Genomic DNA, 22,036 nt, shown 5'->3' on the forward strand with positions numbered 1-22,036 from the left:
AAACGGGCCAAGGCCCCAGAGGGAGCCCAACACCAGATTTTCATAGGTCACGGCCCAATGACAAAAGGGTTGCTGGAGACCCTGCCAACTATAGGCTAAGGCACAGTAACGGAAAAGTGGTTGCTAATGTCCCGCCGCCTGATACCATGGTTTTACAGCTAAGATTGATCAATCAACTAAATGAGAATAGCTAGTCACTGTCAACAATCCAAGCTTGCCTTAAAATGATTTTATGATATGCTATGGATTTTATGATATGTTATGTTTATGATCATGTTATGCTGAAAATATGTAGGATCATGAAATGCTATTGATCGTATGATATGTTATGTTTATGTTTATGTTATGCTATAAATATGTAGGTTCATGATATGCTATGGATTTTATGATATGCTACGTTTGTGTTCATGTTATGCTATACATATGTTAGGTTCATGATATGTTTCGTTTATGTTCATGTTATGCTATAAATATATTAGGTCTATGATACGTTCCATTTATGTCCATGTTATGCTATCTATATGTTTAGGTTCATGACATTCTATGTTCATATTCATGCCAATTATAACCCTGTTAAGCTATTTGTATGTTCATGTCAGTGTTAACCATGTTATGCTATGTCTATGTCTATGTCTATGTCTATGCTAGTTCATGCTATGTCATATTCTTGTGATGCTAGGTTTATGGTTATGTTCATGCTCGTTCAAATCATGTTATGACCATCAATAAGCTTTGGTTTACATTCAAACTATGATAACTAGGTAGGTTGGTAATATAGATAAGTTAAGAAAAAAATTAGGCAACACACGCTTTTTCCTTAGTACGCACATTATACAAAGTAATTCTTGCACATAATGGTTTCGAATATGCTCGACTCACAGACTTATTCCTTTTTTCAGACTATGGAACAATTGAGACCGGAGGTGTTGACCAGTGAGCCAGCTCGGAACAACGGCAGTACAACCCGAAGACCTTCAGTCCACGTTTCCTCATTTGCCAGTAGTTCCATGATTTAGTAAATACAACCTTGGAATTGATGACATGTAATAACAACTATTAGTGACTTGTTCTTCTAGATTTGTTCTGTTTAGTAGTTCTAGATAACCGTAGGTGCCTAGTGAAAAAAAAACTAGGGACGTTTCAAACACTGAGGTGGTGTTAGAGCGGCTTTGGAGCGTTGATTAGCATGACCAATTTAGTAGCTCGATGGTTTGAGGCTTGTAGATATCAAGATATCAGAGAAGGTAAGGGACTACAGGACGAAGGGCATTGAGGCAACAAAAACAACAATCATTGGCGGCGGACTATGTAGGCATGAGGCATAAAGGATAGCATATGGAGGAATCATGGGCTCGGGTGTATCTGAAGGACACATGCCCTAACGGGAGATGGTCGAGTGTGAAACGAAGCTACAATGGTAAGTCTCTAGTAAGTTATGAGTGTTAAGTGCAAGGTTCTAAAATTCGCTAGGCGCTAGTCGGGCGCTAGATCAGCACCTAGCACCTAGCGCCTAGGCCACCTAGGCGGGGACTAGGCGCCGCCAGGCGAATTCCACGGTATCAACATAAATTACATAATAAGTCACATTTTATAACTCCAGCACAATAACATCAAATTTAAAATGAGTTCAAAATTACACAACTAATAAAATATCACAAATTTATTCTATTTCTTGTTCTCCATAAATTTTAACAATTTGTTCTTCATCGGACACAAACTCAAGGTTATATTTCAGTTTTTTTTAATTGGACTTTAAATTTAAAAGCCCAAACTAAAACAAATCTTGAAAACCCTGCACTATTTACGCGGCGCCTAGATGATTCGACTGACTAGTTCGCACCTAGGGCCGCCTAATCCCGCTTAGGCGCCATGGCCGCCTAGGCCGGCCGACTAACATGTTTTCGGTGCGACTGACAGACGCTTAGGGCCTAAGCGGCTGCCTAGGACGATTTTTAGAACACTGGTTAAGTGACATGTACCTATACAGGGTGAGGGTAAAACTCAACATAGGTAAACTCAACCTTAGAGGTGGGCTTAGGCTCAACAATGAACCAATGATGGACAGCAATCAACTAATGATATGGAATCTAATACCCTAAATGAATTTAGGGTTTAGGGTTAAATAGTCGATTGGTGGATCAACTAGGTCCGAGGAGCCAGCAAATAGAATAGTTTTGTTCATATAGCAAAGTACTATTAGTAAGTGAACAATCAACTAGTGGCTGACATGGAAAGCGGAAAGGAGTTATTATTGCATGATTACGGTTGAATCGTGAGCGTTGCTAAGATGGAGGTGGCACATAGGAAGAGACATTGGAGGATTAAAGACTATAAAAGGGGAGAGCTCCGTGGACTTCTTAGGCTAGCAATGGCAAAAATAGGGTTGGTTAAGTCTTATTAGACTTCTTAGGCTAGAAATGGCAAAAATAGGGTTGGTTAAGTCTTATTAAAGCTTCTCCCTTTCTCGTAAAGTTTTTTTCTAATCCCTTGTATTCTCTTGAGCTTGTAAGAGATTTCTCCATCTCTGGTGGCTTAGCAAAAATGTGAAAGATAGTGCTACCAAAAATGTGAAAGATGGTGGCTTTCTAAAAATTATCCACTGACATTATAAGTTGTCAAATAGGAGCCTAAGTTTGCTGAATCACTTAAATCTCATGTGTTAGCAATTAGTAAGTGTGATTCATTCATGTCTTCATTTTAGCTATGCTAATTGTATTGTGCCCTATCGAGTAGATAGAATCACACTTGTAGGTTGAATGATTGTTATTCACCCCCTCTAGCTCAGTCATCCATTTACGATAAATAATGCATTTTTATGTTAGTTTTCCCTCTTCTTTCCCCTACTACTTATCCACCCAAGTAAAACAAGAAACTCATAATCTAGAAAAAAGAAAAGGATCCTTGTATCGTTTATTCAAAGAGAATTATGACACCATATAAAGGACTAACATAATAAAAAAAATATATATTCTATGTGGGACTAAGCTACCAACACATGTACTAATAACTTTAACTATGATTGTCAAAGTCAGTACAGAATCAAACTCTGTCATGTCATATCAGATAAATATAGCATCAGTGAAATTGAAATCATTAAGAAAAAAATGCAAAAAGAAAATTGTACATATGAAATAACAAATTGTGTTAATAATACATAATAGAAGTAAAGTTGTATTAGTAATACAAAATCTATTAACACAATTTTAGTAATGTGTATTATTACATTATGATCATCAAATTAATATTATTACTACTTAAAATAGACATATTTTAAAACTATTAATTGATAGTAGATCACTAATATAAAATCAATAAATAACATAAATGTATTATATTAACTGATAAAATTAATGTATATTACAATAAATGTTAAATTCATAAGAAGAACCAAGTCTATATGATCTCTCCTAATCAACAACAGTTTAACTCAATTGACTCTGAGAGATATGAATGAAATGTTTAGCCTAGCTAGTGGTGATTTTACAAGTAGTAGCAAGATTAAATGATCCCGTGACAATCTCAAGCTGCAACAAGGTTAAGAAATTTATGCTGGAATTTGTAAGAGCAAAGAAGACTCTTGCCTTCTCATCTGTACTTGCAAGGATTCAATTTAGAATCAAGAAAAAGTTTGCTAAATCTTCTAATTTTTTAAATCAAACTAACTCAACCAAATTTCAAACAATCTCATTAATTTCAGCTCTCAATTTAGCTAAAGGGCAGCCCGGTGTACGAACCTCCCGCTAATGTGGGGTCCCAGATAAGGGTCTATTGTATGCAACCTTACTTACTTACAAGAGGTTGTTTCGGATACTTGAACCCATGGCCTTCGCATGGCAGCAACTTTGCCGTTGCGCTAAGGTTCCTTTTCTCAGCTCTCAATTTAGCTAAAGTTCAAAATTTTCCAACTATCTTCTAGTGTAATCTACATCATTTCTACGTGAGTTCTTGAATCTTAAGAATTTTAAATTTTTCCAACAATCTTTTTGAGATAACCAATCTTCATGTATCATATTGGCATTAATTGATACAGAATATATATATATATATATATATATATATATATATATATATATATATATATCATTATCTGCCAATTTTGACAGCCATCACTCCAACATCCATTGTTGTATGCTACTATGTGTGTATATAAGAAAATATTAATTTGAAATTGATGATAATTTCCCTCAGAATTTGGGAAGATCAACTTTAGTATTGTTTTATGAATCAAAGACACAGAATACTTGAGATTTTCTTTAAAAATTTAAAATTACTTCTGCTTGGATTTAAATCTACCATCAGGGAGAAATATTCATGAAATAGAGTCTGACCAAAATAACTGAATTTATATAAAAAAACCACAAATTGTAGGAAAAAATAAAGTACCAAAAGTAAAAATATGTTGAGCATAAAAAACAATAATTGTCATGGAGAACAGTTGCGTACTTTCAGAGGAGGCATAGTTACTGAAGGAAGGTGTTTGAAGAGCCTCAGACCCAGAAACATCTCCAGCTGCTTTTGACGAGAACTGTCCACAATAACATTTTTGTATCGCCTCTGTAGAGAAATCTTAACATTCTGAGCTGCAGAAAATGAACTAAGCATTCCACCATCATCATTGAATATATTTAGAATGTGACTATGCATTGCCTTTGAACCAGTATATAATGTGGCATGAATGTCACCAGCAAGTAGGAAAAGATCAGACAGTTGATTTATGGGAGCTAACATTGTTGAACTCTTGAATCTCTCAAATGACATGTCGAATCTCTTCCAGGGTTTGCCCTTGCAAGGATGGTCCCAGGTAGTTGTCCTTGTGTTATGATTAATATAGAAATGTTTCCCTGTGACGGAATCAAAACGTTCCTCCCAACCAGGTGGCAAAGGACTTCTCAGTCCACTATATTCATACTTGTTTATTGAAGAATAAGCATAAATTGCATCTGAATCAAGATATATGCCTAAGCGTTCACATTGTTCAACAAAAATCTGCAGAGCCCCAAAGTAACTGGCAGCATTTGTTCTATCTAATGAGTCTGCACAATTGAAACGTATCACCCCATTTTGTAGTGAAGTCAGGTTGAATCCACCATCAAAATCATCATTAGAGACAACTAGTCCTTTACACTCTTTGATCTGCTTCTTCGAAACAAAATAACTTCCTTCAGAAAAGTCAATACCTTTGGCATATCTCTTGAGGTGCTCCCACAGGCCCTCAATTGTCCTCTGTTCACCACTGGATTTTACATTTGTATGCCAATCATAATTAATCAGCTCAATCCTAGTACAAGGGAGTTTCCCCGTGGATTTTACATATTCTACAGACTCTATGAAATGTTGAACTAAAATGTTTTCTGGCTTCCCTGCTCCACATTTTAGTAAGTTAATACAAACAATAGGAACCTGGGTTTTCTTATGTCTGACAACATCTAATTCAGAATTTTGAAGACCATATCTTCGACTTAGTCTCTGGTAATATTGTACGCTTCCTCTGTAAGGGTCCTTAGCAGAAACATAAATTTCAGCTTCTGTAGCAATTTTTAGATCTGCGCCCCACCAGATGGGTATGGTGCCTCGTCTCCATCGGTAGGAGCTAAATGTAACACTTTGCCCTGCCTGCCGAGGAACCCACACAAGCTGCTCACACTCAATTTCATTTCCTACAAGAAGAATATCGGTTAGAGCCAGTATCCATGTATAATATAGAGTTCCATCTGAAGCACTCGACAGGAACATGAAACACAATAAACCACCAGGAATCTCGTACAGATAAACAATGAAGTTGAAACAATTGTCTAAAACTTCAAAACAATACAGCCCATTATGGTAGCCGAGTTAAAGTATGAAGCAGTAGGCAAAACTGTCAATGATGGTTCCAAGACATGATGCAAAGTGCCTTCACCACCCAAAAAACTCATGCAAAGAGTTACCTAGAGTGTCCCATTACATCAACACAAGGATGTGATGCAACATGAGCAAGGGATATCATATTTTTGTTAGATAACGTAGACAAAGAAGCTAGTCCATGATTATAGAACGATATAACAACTTAGAATATAGGAGCACCTTCCCCTAGGAAAGGAATAGAATTAGTACATGAGATTAGAACAAACATAAGTGTAATATGCTTATGATAAATAAAATGGAATAAAGAAATGCTAATACTGACGCTAAATTTTGGTATACTATAATTAAAAAAAAAAGAAAAGGTATAACTTTAGATCATGATTTAGATAAGAATAATGATGTGAAGCCAAGTAATCTAAAGATAATAATATAATATTATTGTACTAAAGATGATTTTAGAAATTGAAGTATACCAAATATCATGAGTGCTTTGAATGATCAAATGAAAAAGGGTTACAAAAATTGAGATTATATTATTCAAAGTATATTTTGTAGGATCAAATGGTACCACTAGCTAGCGGAGGTCAATGGTCAATAAGGGGAGAAAAATAGATTATCAAAATTCTCATGTTTGTTTGTTAGAATAGAAATATGAATGTGAACGCAATATAAACAAAAATTAAACATGACATAACAAAAAAGCTAGTGGTTCGTGTCACGAGGTGAAGAAAGCCTTGTACATATACTATATTTTGATACTAGATGAATAATGTAAGTATGAAGAGAAGCTTTAGAGCAACAGTAAAATTATTGTCATGTGACCTAGAGTTGCTGTCATATGACCTAGCGGTCACCGATTCAAGTCTTAGAAACAACCCCTTATAAAGCGGGATAAGGCTGCATATAATAGATCATTCCCGGGACACGTATTAGCGGGTGCCTTGTACACCAGCCTACCCTTTATGAATAATGTAACTATAAAAGCAATTAACATCACTTTCCTTTTCTGTACTAATGATATGATAATTACAAGAGAAGAATAAAAAATAAAGTAAAAATTGAAAATCTTACAAGACCTAAATTCTAACTCATTTCAAGTTCCTAGAGACATTGAAAATGCTTGGGGACAAAGAGAATTTTATAGTAATTGTTGTTCAGTTTCAAGATCGCCTTGTACCCCTATTTATATAGGCAATCCAGCCTCAAATTTGTAGACAAGGTAGCTCAAACCATTATATTTTACTCAACTTCAGTTGTCTCAAATTGCCATTAATTGACTAAAATGTCAATATGAAAACATTATTAGTTAATGACTAGTTGTCATTTCACACAAACGCTTATTCAGTTAAATGTTCCAATATTCAGTTGACTCAAAAAGTTGTGCAAACTTATCCGCCAACAACTAATTTGTCAATCGTCGGCTGCTCAATCTTCCAAATGGCTGACTCTTAAGACTATGATAGCAAGATTATCCTTCAATGGATAGCTTTCTAGTAGATTAATCACCTTTCAAATCAACTCAAGTTCAACAAAAGACACATTATTTGGAATAGTCGACGTAATAACTTTAACTGACTAAGTCCTTCCACTAGTAAACTAGAGCTAAAACAAAACCTTTTGTTTCTAAGCAAAAGGTTTATAATTGACTCCTAAGTTGACCTAACACTTCAATTAACTAAGAATGACCTCAAGAAATCTATTGGAAAATCCCAATCAAATTCAAATGTCAGTTATAACTCAAAACTCACTAGTCTTTAGTCGTATAAACCACTAAGGAGGCTCTACCTGAAAATACAACACAAAATTAACAAATATTTAGGGAGTGTTTGGTTTGTTTGCATTTTCATTTTCATTTTTAGAAAACTGCATTTTCCAGTTTTTTGGAAAATAGTTTTCCGCATTTTCTGTTTTCTTAAAAAATACTCTCTTTTTCTAGAAAATGAACGTGGAAAATGCAAACCAAACGCATTTTCCATTGTCTCATAAAATGAAAATAGAAAACGTGGAAAATACAAATCAAACGCTCTCTTAGTTTTTATTTTTCAAACTTTCTTGAAAAAAAATAGATAAAAAAATGTTTACAAACTAAACATATCTTATTTAGATTGTACTGAAAGTGATACATATGCACTTCAAACAATTTCTAGAGTCACTCCTAGCTGTGAAAATTCTCAAGGTGTTAAATATCTTTAAAGAAGAAGATGCTAAGGAACCATATGATCTTTGATTTATGTCAATGTCACTATTAAGATAACAAATGTATCTCACCTGTGCTACAACAAGCATTCAGTCCTCTTGCTAAATAACGTGTGCCAGGATGAAGTCTGCTACGACGTGCAATAAGGGCTACCGTCCCCATCTGTTGACTTGTACCACCAAAATTTCTGCACTCAGCAAATCCCTGAAAATAAAACAAGTCATATGTAGAAAGAACAATAGTGTGCTTTAGGTATATTTAATGAATGTTAAATGGATGTCCAAATACATTTGACAAAGATTTGCATTCTTTTAAAATCATAAATGAAATAATTGGTTAACATCAACAATAAGATTCAGGCAATAAAAAAGGGCATCCTTTATTTTTGTTATTGTCAAAAGAGTGCCCCACATTGGAAAAATATTAAAATTTCTATTTTTCATCCCAAAAATACCATGTGCCAACACTGTCATAGCCATTTTGGCCAAACTAGTATAACATGTAGTAGTTTTGAATAAACCAACTATAATGGGTAACAATTTTGGCCAAAAGTAGTATAATGTATAACCATTTTAATCAAAATGGAACAAAGTATAGCCGAGACTACTTAAAGTAATTTGGTCAAACTACTCTACATTGTAGCAATTAAGATCAAAACTACTACAATAGTATTGGAGTAGTTTTGTTGGTATAATCATCCTTCAAGGTTTCGATATTTAACAGTGTACCTATGTCTGGTCAAGTTTGACTAAAGGTTGATCCAAATAGACCAGATGTTTGGAAGTGAGTTAAAAGAGAAGTCTAATTAGGTCAAGGTTGATCGAATGACTAACAAAGAAAAGTCTGTCAGATTAAGATTAATCGAATGACTAGCAAAGGGAAATACTAGTCACGTCAAGGTTGATAGGATGACTAGTAAAAGTCCAAGTAAGTCAAGGGTGGCCAAATACTTGACAAACAAAAAAGTCTAGGCAAGTCAACGATGATTGGATGCTTGTAAAGGAAAATCCTAAAGGAGTGAACTTTGAATGGTGAAAAGTCTTGAACTCCAAGTCAAAGATAAGCCTGGTAGATCAAGTAGACTTCCACAATTGGACTTGTTTGTTTGTGTTTGTATGTGTGTCTTGTAGGAACCTAAAGTTAGAAGTAAAACGAAGAGTAGGCGAATGTAATCAGACGCAACTGGACCAAGTTTGCAATGAATCGGACTTACCCGGGTTGAACCGGACTCGAACCGGTCAGATCGATGGGGCAACAAGTCCGAAACCGATTCAATGAATGGGTTTGATTGATCGGGTGTCGGTCTGAACCCGGTTCAATGATGTGACTAGGTTCGGTCGACCAGAAACTACCGATAAATCTGATAACAACGAGATTGTCTGGCATGGTACAAATCGCGATAAACTCGATTGTGGGGATTAAGTTTAACTAGGTCTAGTCGATCAAAAGAGGTTTATAGGTTTACCGATCCATGTCTATAAAAGAACCTTGAAATCAATTCAAAATAATAATTCTCTCTCAATCCTCTTCTTCTGTGCTTGAAGAAAAGATCTCAAGACTCTGCTCATGCGACCGGGGAAGCGCCAGGCGGAGTACAAGACACTCAGGGGCTTCCAGACCGACCATCAACAATCCTATTTTCTGTGCTCGAAGAAAAGATCTCAAGACTCTGCTCGTGCGACCGGGGAAGCCCCAGGAGTGCAAGACACTCAGGGGCTTCCGGACAGACCATCGACAATCTTGTTTGTATTATTTATATGTGCAAATGATTTATCTATGTGTTTGTATTTATTAAATCTGTAAGAGTTTTCTCCGCCTTTGGAAAAGTTTCATAAAGGAAAAGACCCAGTGGACAGATGTCTCTTGTCAAAAAAAAAAAAAAGGTATGATTATCGATTCAAATTTTAAATATCATATAATATGTGTTAATTGCAAGGAGAGAAGGCACTAAAAAAAAAAAAAAAAAGTATCCTACTTGTAAGATTCGAACAGCACAATCAGCGGCCAAAGAGGAACCAATGCCAAGAGTCCGGAAAAACAAAGAGCACATCATGTGCTTCAAGTTCAAGCAATCCGGACATTACAAGAATCAATACTCAGAGAAGAAAAAAAAACATGGAATAGGGGAAGCATTCAGGTCATTATATTTAATTACAAAATATCCTTTTGAAAATGCATGATAATTTAGTTTCTTATAATTCTTGCAATAAGTTAGATCTAGCCATTTAGTCAATTTAAAAAATATTAATTCAATTAATAATACAAATTCAAAATTAATTAATTAATTTAGATTAATTAATCTTGAAAATAAATCTAATTGTAGCAAAAGGTGATTACGCTCATCCCAGGCACCCCTCATAGTCCTGTCACCAGGTTATGTGAAGGGAAGTAAATCACGGAGTCAACTTATAGTCAATCGCCAAGTAACTAGGCGCTTATTGGAAATTAATCTCTATCCCATTGTAGCAAATCTATCATCTCTAACTACCTAGACACCCCCGTCGGGACATTCACCAAATTAATTAATGAACAATATGATCAAGTCAATCTAGACATGGACCAAATTAATCAAAATCTTTATACCATCTTTGAACAATTCAATCAAGATATAGTAAATTTGAATAAATCTAATTTAATTTTAAAAATTAATCTGAAATTAATTAATAATCAAGAAAAAATTAATTTTAATCATTTTAATTTAATTAATCTGAAATTAATTAATATTCAAGCTAAATCCAATTTGAATAATTCAAATATAATTAATTTAATTAATTCAAATTAAATTAATAATTCAACCAACCAACATAAAGTTAATTTATTTAATAATCAAAATAATTATTAAAATAAATCAATTTAATTAAATTAAATAATTTAAATTTAATTAATCAAGTTAAGCTTAAATTGATTAATTTAAATATTAAGATAAATTTAAATATTAAAAATTTGAATTTTAAAAATCAAAATAACCTGATTAATTCAAATGCTAACATAAATTTAAATATTAAAAATTCGAATCTTAAAAATCAAGATGACCCTAAATTGATTAATTCATTAAGATAAATTCAAATATTAAAAATTTGAATCTTAAAAATCAAGATGATCTTAAATTCAAATGTTAAGATAAATTCAAATCTAAATCTGAAATTAAATATTAAAACTTCATAAAATAAAATTTCAAATCTTAAAAAGATAAATTTTAATCTTAAAAATTTTAAATTAAATTTTAAAACTACAAAAAATAAAACTTCAAATTTTAAAAATATAAATTCTAACGTTAAAAATTCTAATCTTAAAAATTCCAAAATTAAATTTTAACAATTCAAAAAAAAACTTTAAATCTTAAAAAAAAAAATTCTAAACATAAAAATTTGAAATTAAATTTTAAAAAATTCAGAAATAAAACTTCAAATCTTAAAACATAAATTCAAATTTTAAAAATCAAAAGATAATTGCTCATATCTTAAAAAGACAAATTCAAATTTTAAAAATCAAAAAATTAAATTTTAAAAATCAGGAAAATAAAATCTTAAAAAACTATTTCAAATTTAAATGTTAAAAATCTGAGTTTAAATTTTAAAATTCATAAAACGAATTATAATAAAGTACCTTTTAATTATGAACAATGACTAATTAAATCTAAATTTAAACAATTTAAGAAATAAATCTTAAACTTTTAAAAAATAAAAAAATAGAAAAAACAAAGTTTGAAAAATAAAATCACAAACATTAAAAACATAGACTTAGGTTACAAGTCTAAGTCGAACACAAGTAATGAACATAATTATCATCGAGTACCATTTAAATATGGAACTAATTAATAAAATTATACCCAAAAAAATCATTAACATAAATAAAATCAAAATATGTCAAAATCGATTAGCACATTTGTGAGTTAACACGAAAGGTATCAAATCAAAAATTTAATATATTATTGACATATTACATGTCTATCATACACATACATATTTGGAATTAATTATATTATGCATATACATGTCATGATATGCATGCTAGTTTTTTATTATTTGCTTAATCATAAAATGGCTAGATAGGAAAAAAATTTGTCTGACCTTGACAACATAGTATCAGGACGGGGTGGGATAATAATACGTTAGTAAAACTTAGTCTAAGTGTGTGCAGGTTCGATAAGGAGTATCCCGCTTGGTGCACTCATCTAAGAGGAGCTAACTAAAGCTACCTCACTGTATCCTACACTAGTTACACTAGGATTTTACACTAAGTGTTGAATTTCTTGAATTAGCTTTGTCTAAGGAAGTGGTTGATCCAATTAAGAAGACCCCGATGTCTCATCACGACCTGAAAGCCAAGGTAAGGCGCACGCCTTACCGAAATAAGGCGCTTTGGGTATAAATTTATACAATTCAAACATATATAAGAAATTTCTGCTAACATATTTCATAAACAAAATCATAATCCATAAACTATTAAACAATAATGCAAATATAAAATTCACTAACATTCAAATATTGAAATAGTTTGTCTTCATAATCAAAATCAAATTTCAAATTAAAGAAGAAACAAACTTCAAATATTGAAAAGTCATGCAAAGAGAAATAAGTTTACAAAGGAGGTTGATGTTCATTTTCTGGAGGAGAGGAAGAGTTATGCAAAAAAAAAAATGTGTCACATGCATGCAACCTAATTAAAGGTTGATGTTCATTTTCTAGGGGAGAAGAAGAGTCACTCAGAGAAAAATGTATAGTATGCATGCTACCTAATTAAAGGTTGATATTCATTTTCTAAGGGAGAGGAAGAGTCATGCTAGAAAAATGTGCCTCATGCATGCAACCTAATTAATTTAAAGGGTAATTAAAGGTATGGGTTGGACTTTAATTTTTTTTTTCACTTCAATAAGGCGAGGAAAATCGTGTCTTAAGTGCACCTTACCTCTCAAAAGGCGCGCGCTTAAGCGTGCTTCTTTCAAATATTGCGCCTAGGTCACTACCCAAGCACAAATGGCACATGCGCCTATGCGCGTGCTTTTCACAACTATTTGACCAACACTAAACTTCTAGATCCTTAGGTCAACTATAGAATCCTAGACCCCTAGACACATAGGTATGTCTTCTTTGTGGTTATCAAGGATGTCCTAAAGGTGTGTTAGGTTAACGGGGAGGTGTTTATTAAAAGATCAATATTTAAAAAGGAGTTTTCAAAATACATTTGATGTTTCAAAATTATTATGCTTTGAAAAATATTTTGAAAAAAAAAACAAAATTATCTTGAAAATTACTTTGACACTATTTGAAAATGTGTTCTAACATACCTTTCAAAATATTTTCAAAAAATCCTTGGAATTATCCTACAAAAATTACTTGGCAAAAAAATTCATTAAAAATTAAACTTTGCAAAGATATTTGAAAATTACTTTTCAAAGGATATTTTAAAAATCATTATTTGGAAATTCTTTTGTAATTTTTTTTTCAAAAATCATAGTTTGCAAAATTTTGAAAATGCAAGACCTTGTAAACCCTTAGAAATAGAAGTTGTTGAAAATGTGTTGAATGTTTTTCAAAGGTTTTGAAAAATTAAATGACTACTTTCAAAGGAAATTCTTTAAATATATTAGTCTTTTACAAAGGATAGATGAAAATTTTGACTAAGATAATTGTTGATGCAAAACCTAAGGAGGACCTTAAGTAATTATCTTTTGATGCATGTTTTTAGGGAAGAGGAAGGTTTAAGTTAGAAAAATTTATGGCCTCTCAATTTGGCATAAGACCCATAAGACCTAAGCATAACTTAAAAGTATTGTCATATATATATATATATATATATATATATATATATATATATATATCTTAGTGCAATTGGCCTCTAGGTTTCGATGTTGATAATATACCTATCTGGTCGAGTTTGACCAAGGGTTGATCGAAACCGGACTAGATGTTTGGAAGTGAGTAGTCTAGTCAGATAAAAATTGATCGGATGAATAGCAAAGGAAAAGTCTTGTCAAAATTGACCGGATTACTAGCAAAAGTTCAAGCAAGGGTGATTAGATTCTTAGCAAGGGAAAGTCCAGGCAGATCAAGGGTGACCGGATGTCTGGCAAGTGGCAAGTCTTAGTAGGTCAAGGTGATCGGATACTTGGCAAAGGAAAATCCTAAGGGAGTGAATCTTAGATGGTAAGAAGTCTTAGAGGAGTGAACTCCGAACAAAAGGTAGACTTACATGATTAGGCTTGTTGTTTGTGTTTGTATGTGTGTCTTGTAGGAACATCAGTTGAAAGCAAGACGGAGAGCAGACAAACACAATCGAACACAGCTGGACCAAATTTGGAGTGAACCGGACTTGAACTCTGGCAAACTGGACTTGAACCCGTCTAGTCAACCGGAAAACCAATCGGTCGACCGAATGGGTTCAATTGGCCTTGAATCCGGTTCGATGACATGACTTGTTCAATCGACCAAAAAGTTTTCGATTGATTGATAAACCTAATAATGACAAGATCTCGTGGCTTGGTCCAAATCATGATGAAGTCAATCGTGGGAATCAGGTTACCGAATGAGGTTTATAAGTTTATTGATCTAGGCCTATAAAAGAACCTCGAGACCAAAGCCCAAAATAACAATTCTCTCTCAATCCTCTTCTTCTGTGCTCGAATAAAAGATCTCAAAACTCTACTAGTGCGATCGAGGAAGCGCCAAGAGGAGTGTAAGACTTAGACTGTCAACAATCTTGTCTGCATTATTTATATACGCAACTGATTTATCTATTTGTGTTTGTATTTATTTAATTTGTAAGAGGTTTCTCCGCCTTCGGAAAAGTTCCGAAAAGGAGAAGACTTAGTGGACAAGCGTCTTTATACATACGTCTTGGAGTACCAACCCTAGGGACTTGGAAACCAAATAAATCCTTTATAATCTTCTTTCTTTAAGTAATTTATTATTCCACTGCACGTACTAACCCTGATAGATAAGTAAGAACGAACACACGCTGAAAAATACAATTGATATTCATCCCCTCCCCCTCCATCAATCCCCACGATCCTATAGTTTTGACCAAGTTTGGCAATTTCGAACGAGTTAGGCAATTTTGATTGAGTTAGGCAATTTTGACCAAGTTGGAACAAGGGCATTTTGACCAAGTTAGAGTAATTTTACACCACGTTGTAGTAGTTTTTATCCAAAACTGCTACAGCAATAGTATTTAGAGTAATTTTACACCACGTTGTAGTAGTTTTTATCCAAAACTGCTCCAGAAATAATATTGAAATATGAGCATGTTTAATAGAAAAAAATAAGACACGCATCCTTTTGATATATTTTAAAAAGGGCACCCTTTTAACAAAAACGATAATAAGGAGGGCCCTTTTGATTTTTGTTCCTATAAAATTTTCACAGGCCATTGAACAGTTTACTAAGCATGGGTGAAAAACTTCCCAGAAAAAAGAGAAGTTAATAAAATATTAAATTTTCCCTCGTATATTTGATTTGTTTTAAATAAACATTAAGGAAATCTTTAGGGAATATTTCAATTAAATTCGTGCAAAGAAATTAAAGATTCATACATATAGAGAGAGCTCTTTAGTTGTTTTAATTTTTAGTCTCCATTGATAATTGTTTAAATCTTTTGACCTATTACCACACCAATATATATCCAACTTTCCATTACTCGTAACTCTTAGATTACGTTTTTTTGTGTTTTATTAAGGACTTTATCATGTTCATAACTCCAATTACAAGCTATCTGGAGATAGGGAAGCTCCATTGGATTAGGTTTACTTATAACAATTGAAGAGATTTATAAAAAAAGAACTCGGTTTCTAACAACTCAAATCTTTCCAAAGTGTTGAGGTTTTTATAAAGATAGCACAAATCCACTGATGTCGGTCCAAGTCTGAATTAACAAGGTTTAGAGTTGCATTAGGTTGCTAGAAAATGACAAATGTTCTATGAATAGATCCATCAAATTATTATGTTAATGCTAAAGTGTTCCTCAGAAGGAATACATTGCAGGGTCCAACTACAACATCTCAACAAGAATCGATACATCTCCATTAAAACTTAGATGTAGTGTTAAATATGCATGAACTCTCACACCATAGGTTGAATAAGAACAAACATTATAAGAATATTGATTGTTTTATATTTGAAACGTGAAACATAGAAAAGTTCATCGATAAAGCAATGGAGTTAGTAGATATGATAATTAAGAAAAGAATTAATACTTTGTGTTTGCGAGAGATTAAATGGATAGGAGGGAAAGCAAAGATGATAGAAAACTCAGGTTTTAAATTATGCTAAACAAGAAAGAATAAAACAAGAAATAGAGTAGTTATTATTGTAAATAGTTCATTAAAAAAAATATTATGAGTAGTTAGAAAGTGGCTTAGGATTATACCTCTCAAAATAATGGTAGTGAAAAAAAACTATTAATGTAATTAACATAAATGCATCTTAAGTAGGATTAGATGCATACACCAAATATAGATTTGGGGAAAATCTAAATGAGGTAGTACAAAAAATTTCGCTAAACAAGATAATTTTAATAGAAGAATATTTAAATGGATGTGTAGAGTAAGAAATCAAGAATATGATAGGGTGTATGGGGTTATGATTTTGAAATAAGAAATGGATAAAAATATTATATTGAATTTTACAATAGTATATAAACTTCTAATACCTAATATGCTTTTCAAGTAAAGAGAAGAACATTTAGTTATATTCAAAAATAAGAATAATGAGTCGCAAATTGACTTTCTTATTATGATTAGGAAAAAGAATAGAAAGATTTGTAAAAATTACAAAGTCATCCTTGGAAAAAATTTACTACCCAACAAAGGTTAGTGGTGTTAGATATGGTCTTTAAGCATATTATCAATAAAAGGAAGGAGTGCACAGTTCCTAGAATCAAATGGTGAAAGTTAAAGGATGAGAAACAATGTAATTAAAAAAGAGGGTAGGAGCACAAGTATTAGGAGAAATACATGAAAACTCAAATATGATATGGATAAGATGGCATTAAATTTGAAAATGGTAGCTAAAAGCATACTTGGCGGGTGAAAAGGACGTGCACCACCAAGTAAAGAATCATGGTGGTGGAATGAAAAAGTGTAGGAGAAAATGAAGAAAAAAAACAAATGACTTATAAGTTCTTATACAATTGAAAAAACAAAAAAAACATTAAAAATGCATTAAAGATAAATACAATAGGATACTAGTGAATGATGAGGAAATAAAAAAATGTTGAAAGAAGAATTTTAATCAACTTTCTAATAAAGATTTAGGTGATCAACTTAACTTAAATAATTTAAATATGTTAGTATATAGAAATTTAAATTTTTATCGCAAATTCAAACCTCAAAAGTAGATTAGATTTTAAATGGGATGCAAAATGGAAAAATGGTTAGACTAGATGATATTCCAATAAAGGGAAGTATTACAGTGGTGAATGACTTATGAAGTTATTCAACCTGATATTGCAAATAAAAAATATGTCTAATCAGTGAACCCCTTATAAAAACAAAAGAGATGTACAAAATTGTGTGAATTATAAAGGCATTAAGTTAATGAACCAGACCATGAAACTTTGAAAAAGAGTGATAGAAAAAAAACGACTAATCAAAAATCGATTTAGATTCATGTATGAAAGGTCGGTAAAAGAAATTATTCATCTTCATATACAACTAATTGAAGCAAAGACTTACACATAGTATTCGTTGACCAAGAAAAAGCTTATGATAAAGTTTCAAGAAAAATTACGTGAAGAATTTTAGAAAAGAAAGATGTTAACGTAGCTTATATTGAAATAATTAAGGATATGTATAAGGATACAATGACAAGAGTAAACGAATTAACCAATCTCTATTTGTTTATACTAATCATGAATGAACTCACATGACACATTCAAGACCCATTACCATAGTGTATGTTGTTTGCAAATGCTATTGTTTTGATAGATAAAACATGTAAAGAAATAAATGCTAAGCTCTAATCTGGGCAGAAACCACTAGATATGAAAGGTTTTGGATTTAGTAGAGTAAAAACATAATATATAAAATAACTTTAAGAATATTAGGTACAATAAGACAATTGTTAATTTAGGAGATGACGAATTACCTGCAACAGTTTTATATTTTTAAATATTTAGGATCATTTTTACAAAAGGATAAGAGGTTAAGAGTGGTGTCTTATAGAAAATACAAGCATCACTAAAACTTAAAGAGAAGTTTTTCAAAATGATACTTTGACCTGCTATGTTATATGGAGTTGAATATTGGGTTATGACTTAGCACGTGAGTATCATATGAGAGTTACAGAGATAGAACATTAAGGTGGATGTACGGACATATAAAAATTGATAGGATAAGAAATGAAAATAATAGAGAGAAAGTTAGAGTCGTGTTTATTAAAGAAAAACTCTTTCACGAGCATTTAAGATAGTATGTACATGTATTTCGACAATTAATAAATGTTCCTGATAGGAGATATGAAACTATGACAAATATGCACATCAAACGAGAAAGAGGAAAACCAAGAAGACTTGGTTAGCAATGATAAAACACAATAAAATTTATTTAAATATAACCAATCACACCTAGTAGGATAAACCTCAGTTGTTATTGTATAAAGATGCACCTAAAGGAAAGATCAATTTTATTACATTCTTTAGCAAAAAAAAAAAAAAACAACAAAATTAGAGAGCATTAGTCCTAGAAACAACCTCTTGCAAAAAGCAGGGTAAGGCTGCGTATAATGGATCGTTCCCCAGGACCCCGCATAGCGGGAGCTTCGTGCACTGGGCTGCTCTTTAAAATTAGAGAGCATTAGTGAACGTGTGATGAATTAATTTATGCCATTAATAAGACACATTGCCCATATCATTTACTACAACAAGTTCATCTTACATGTATTAAGTTTTATCCTATTGCGAAGAAGTTGTGTCAAAAGGCTACATGGGCAAAGATTTTTCAAGAATATAATTTCATGCTAAAGCATTGTCGTGGACAAGAGAAAAAAATCCACTAAATACTTAGGATGGCGGTTCTCACTCTACACAAGAAGAGTGGTAAAGTCATAAGATTTGAACAAGTAAATTATTTCTTTTTAATTTTAGAATGATCTTCCAAGAAGTATGAGAAAGCATGAGATGGAAATTGACAAAGGTAGATACACTTCATGATTAGTGATTACTATTGATTTGTGCAAAAAAACTATGTATTCCTCGAATGTCCCTTAATGTTTTCAGGTATAGGAAACATGTAGGTGGGCTAGTAGGTTACATCAGTAAAGGTAAGACAATAGTCCTAAGGGTAGTTCGATTCTTTTGGTCGTCCTTGTGGCAAAATATTGAAAAGATAGTATCTTAATGTCGCACATGCTATACAATCAAGGATACCAAGCAGAACTTTTGATGTTTACATGCCACTACCTATTCTATGTTATATTATCTACAACGTAATTTGAAAAAATAACTCAAAACGCAACAATAATGCACATCATGGTAATCGTAATGTCACCTTGTGAGCAACACCTAAGAGGAAAATCTTAAATATAAAAAAAATGGCAGCTCGGTACACGAAGCTCCCGCCATGTGGGGTCCCGGGGAAGGAAAATCTTAAATATAGAGTTGAAAATAGATTTTCTTTTATTAGTCAAAAAATCATCATTATATTGAAATGATACCACTTTTTATAGAACTAACCCTAACCAAATCAAAACAAATATCGCAAATTGGGAAATTCAACTAACCCCACTAAACTCCTATTAAATTAAAACAAAGTAAACTTTTTGATACCAAAAAAAAAAGAAAAATTACCAAGGCCATATATTAGAAAATTCTGATATTTAAAAAATGTATTAGCCATCTTTGAAGAGGTGCATACTATCTCAAGATTTTTTCCCCCATTTTAGCATATATTTGAACAACAGAAAATCAAGTTTTTTTCATTTTATTGTTTCTAATAGCCACCCACATTCATCTTAGAAATTTTAACTAAGCTACATTAATTTTTTTATTCATACTTGATACTTCCTTAATAGGTAGGATGCAAATTTACACACCTGGAGAAGAATGACACAATGGTTTGGCAGCCCAATGTCTCTGAACGGCTTTGAGAACCAACCATTCCAAACAAATTCATCATCTGGTTCATGATATCTCTTGCCGCTCGGAAAAGGCCGGGTGATATCCCTTGTTTCACAAAAGTAATATTTACCATCAATGTCGAGTTCTGCTAAATCCTGAATGTTTTTGTATTCTCCTTTCCCTTGTGGTTGAGGATTTTGAAGCTGAACCTTGATCCACTGACTTTCAGTCACAGTGTATATGCACCCACCACCAGGAAGATTTGGAATGGTAGCAGTAGCCTTGGTTGCAACCAAAAGCAACCCAAAACTCCCAAGTGACGCATAACCGAGTATCGCTCTACCATATGTAATGTTCTTACATAGCAACCTTGATCCATCCGTGACATAGCTGAGAGCTTGTTCCTCTGATCTAAAAACATCCTTCCCAACCTTCCCATCGTAACACAGCGTGCCAGTAGTACGATCAACATATATTACTTGGGTATCTTCCCGTGATGATAAGCTAACAACAATAAACACGTCACTATTTTCAAGCACGACAATGCGAACAGAGGATTCTTTCGAATAACTACCTGTACGATGAGAAGACATTAACGCGCATGAGAACAAAAAGAATTCCATATTTGAGAATGACCCAATGTTAAGCCCAGATCTAACTTGAAATGAACGATCAGATAAAATAATCAGAAATTTTAAATTTAATTTAGCGGTATAACTCACCGGTTCGGGAGATCTCGGCCCTGTGAAAGGTCGATGGCCGTGATATCGCCGGCGCAGAGACGCCAGACATGGCTCGCTTTCAATGCTTTTCCAGTAATTGCCTTGATCTACGCCGAATAAACTAAATCATCGACAAACGGCGATTGGAGGAGAGTAGGAAGGAGAAAGACGGAGGAGTCGCCAACTGCTGGAAGAATCTGAGAAGAAAATTGACGGATCGGGGACACGGGATCTCACATCTAGGACCTTGTGGCGATGAACTCCTGGAGCTCGCGAAGGAGAAGCAGCTGCCGCTCGCCGCCGGCGCTCACAGGGAAGGTCTATCGCCGTCGCGAGTAGGAAAATGGAGGGGCAAGAAAAAGAGGGCGGTTCGGAAAATTGAACCAAAATTATCAATGGCGAACCGAAATTATGCGGACGGACGTCCAATTAGAGTCTAAATCAAATCTAGTTTGAAATTCAACGGTGGAAACCTTCGAGTATTTTCAGTCAACATACTTTTCCTTTTTTAAAATATCAAAATAATATTTTTTTTTTAATTAAAAATACTCATTCTAGAAGATACGCAATAGTTATTAAAATATATTAAAATAAATCAAATTAATTTAATAAGTTGTTATAACAATTTTAAAATAATTTTTATATGATTTAAATAATTTTAATCAAATTGATAAAAAAAAATTATATAAAAACCTTTTTATCTTACTATCTTACTATTTTATTAAAAATCTCCCCCCTTTACTAACTAATTTTGGTGAAGCCTAAAATGCATTTACGTTAATATCCTTTTTTCTATTTACACTAAAAATAATTCTAAGGTTTATTAGTAATTCCACAAGCGAAACATATTATTATGAATTTTTCTCTTTATTAATTTTTTCTGGTTGTTTTATATTTAAAAATATAATTCTCTTTAGTCCCACATCTTAGAATTGACAATACTATGATCAAAGAAGCTTCTATAAATATTTTAGGTCGACGACGATGTTAAAAAATATACTTTTCTTAGTTTTTTTACTAAGACAAGTATAATATTAAAATAAAATAATTTTTTACATAGGGAAGTCCGTTACAGTATTTTGTTTAATTAATTCTTGCTTTATAAGGGTGACACTAGAAAATCCAAACAATTCAGATTTTCAAAAACTCAAATAATTTATATATTATTATATTATACACGCAACGCGTATGCACGATTACACTAGTATATAATATTTTTATA

At 32.6% G+C, this 22,036-nt stretch overlaps 1 protein-coding gene across 1 annotated transcript in view; it reads right to left on the reverse strand.

Annotated features, from left to right (window-relative positions):
• LOC122019238 (probable phosphoinositide phosphatase SAC9) overlaps positions 1–21,219 on the reverse strand; it is a 90,728-nt gene extending 69,509 nt beyond the window's left edge. The window contains exons 1-4 of the mRNA XM_042576725.1: positions 20,815–21,219; positions 20,068–20,666; positions 8,113–8,245; positions 4,444–5,657 (exon numbers count right to left, since the gene is read on the reverse strand). Coding sequence (XP_042432659.1) covers positions 4,444–5,657; positions 8,113–8,245; positions 20,068–20,666; positions 20,815–20,884 — 2,016 coding nt within the window. The 5' untranslated portion in view covers positions 20,885–21,219. The remainder of the gene's footprint in view (positions 1–4,443; positions 5,658–8,112; positions 8,246–20,067; positions 20,667–20,814) is intronic.
• Between the last annotated feature and the right edge of the window lie 817 nt (positions 21,220–22,036).

Source organism: Zingiber officinale, chromosome 9A (assembly GCF_018446385.1).
Source record: "Zingiber officinale cultivar Zhangliang chromosome 9A, Zo_v1.1, whole genome shotgun sequence".
Taxonomy (NCBI): Eukaryota; Viridiplantae; Streptophyta; class Magnoliopsida; order Zingiberales; family Zingiberaceae; genus Zingiber; species Zingiber officinale.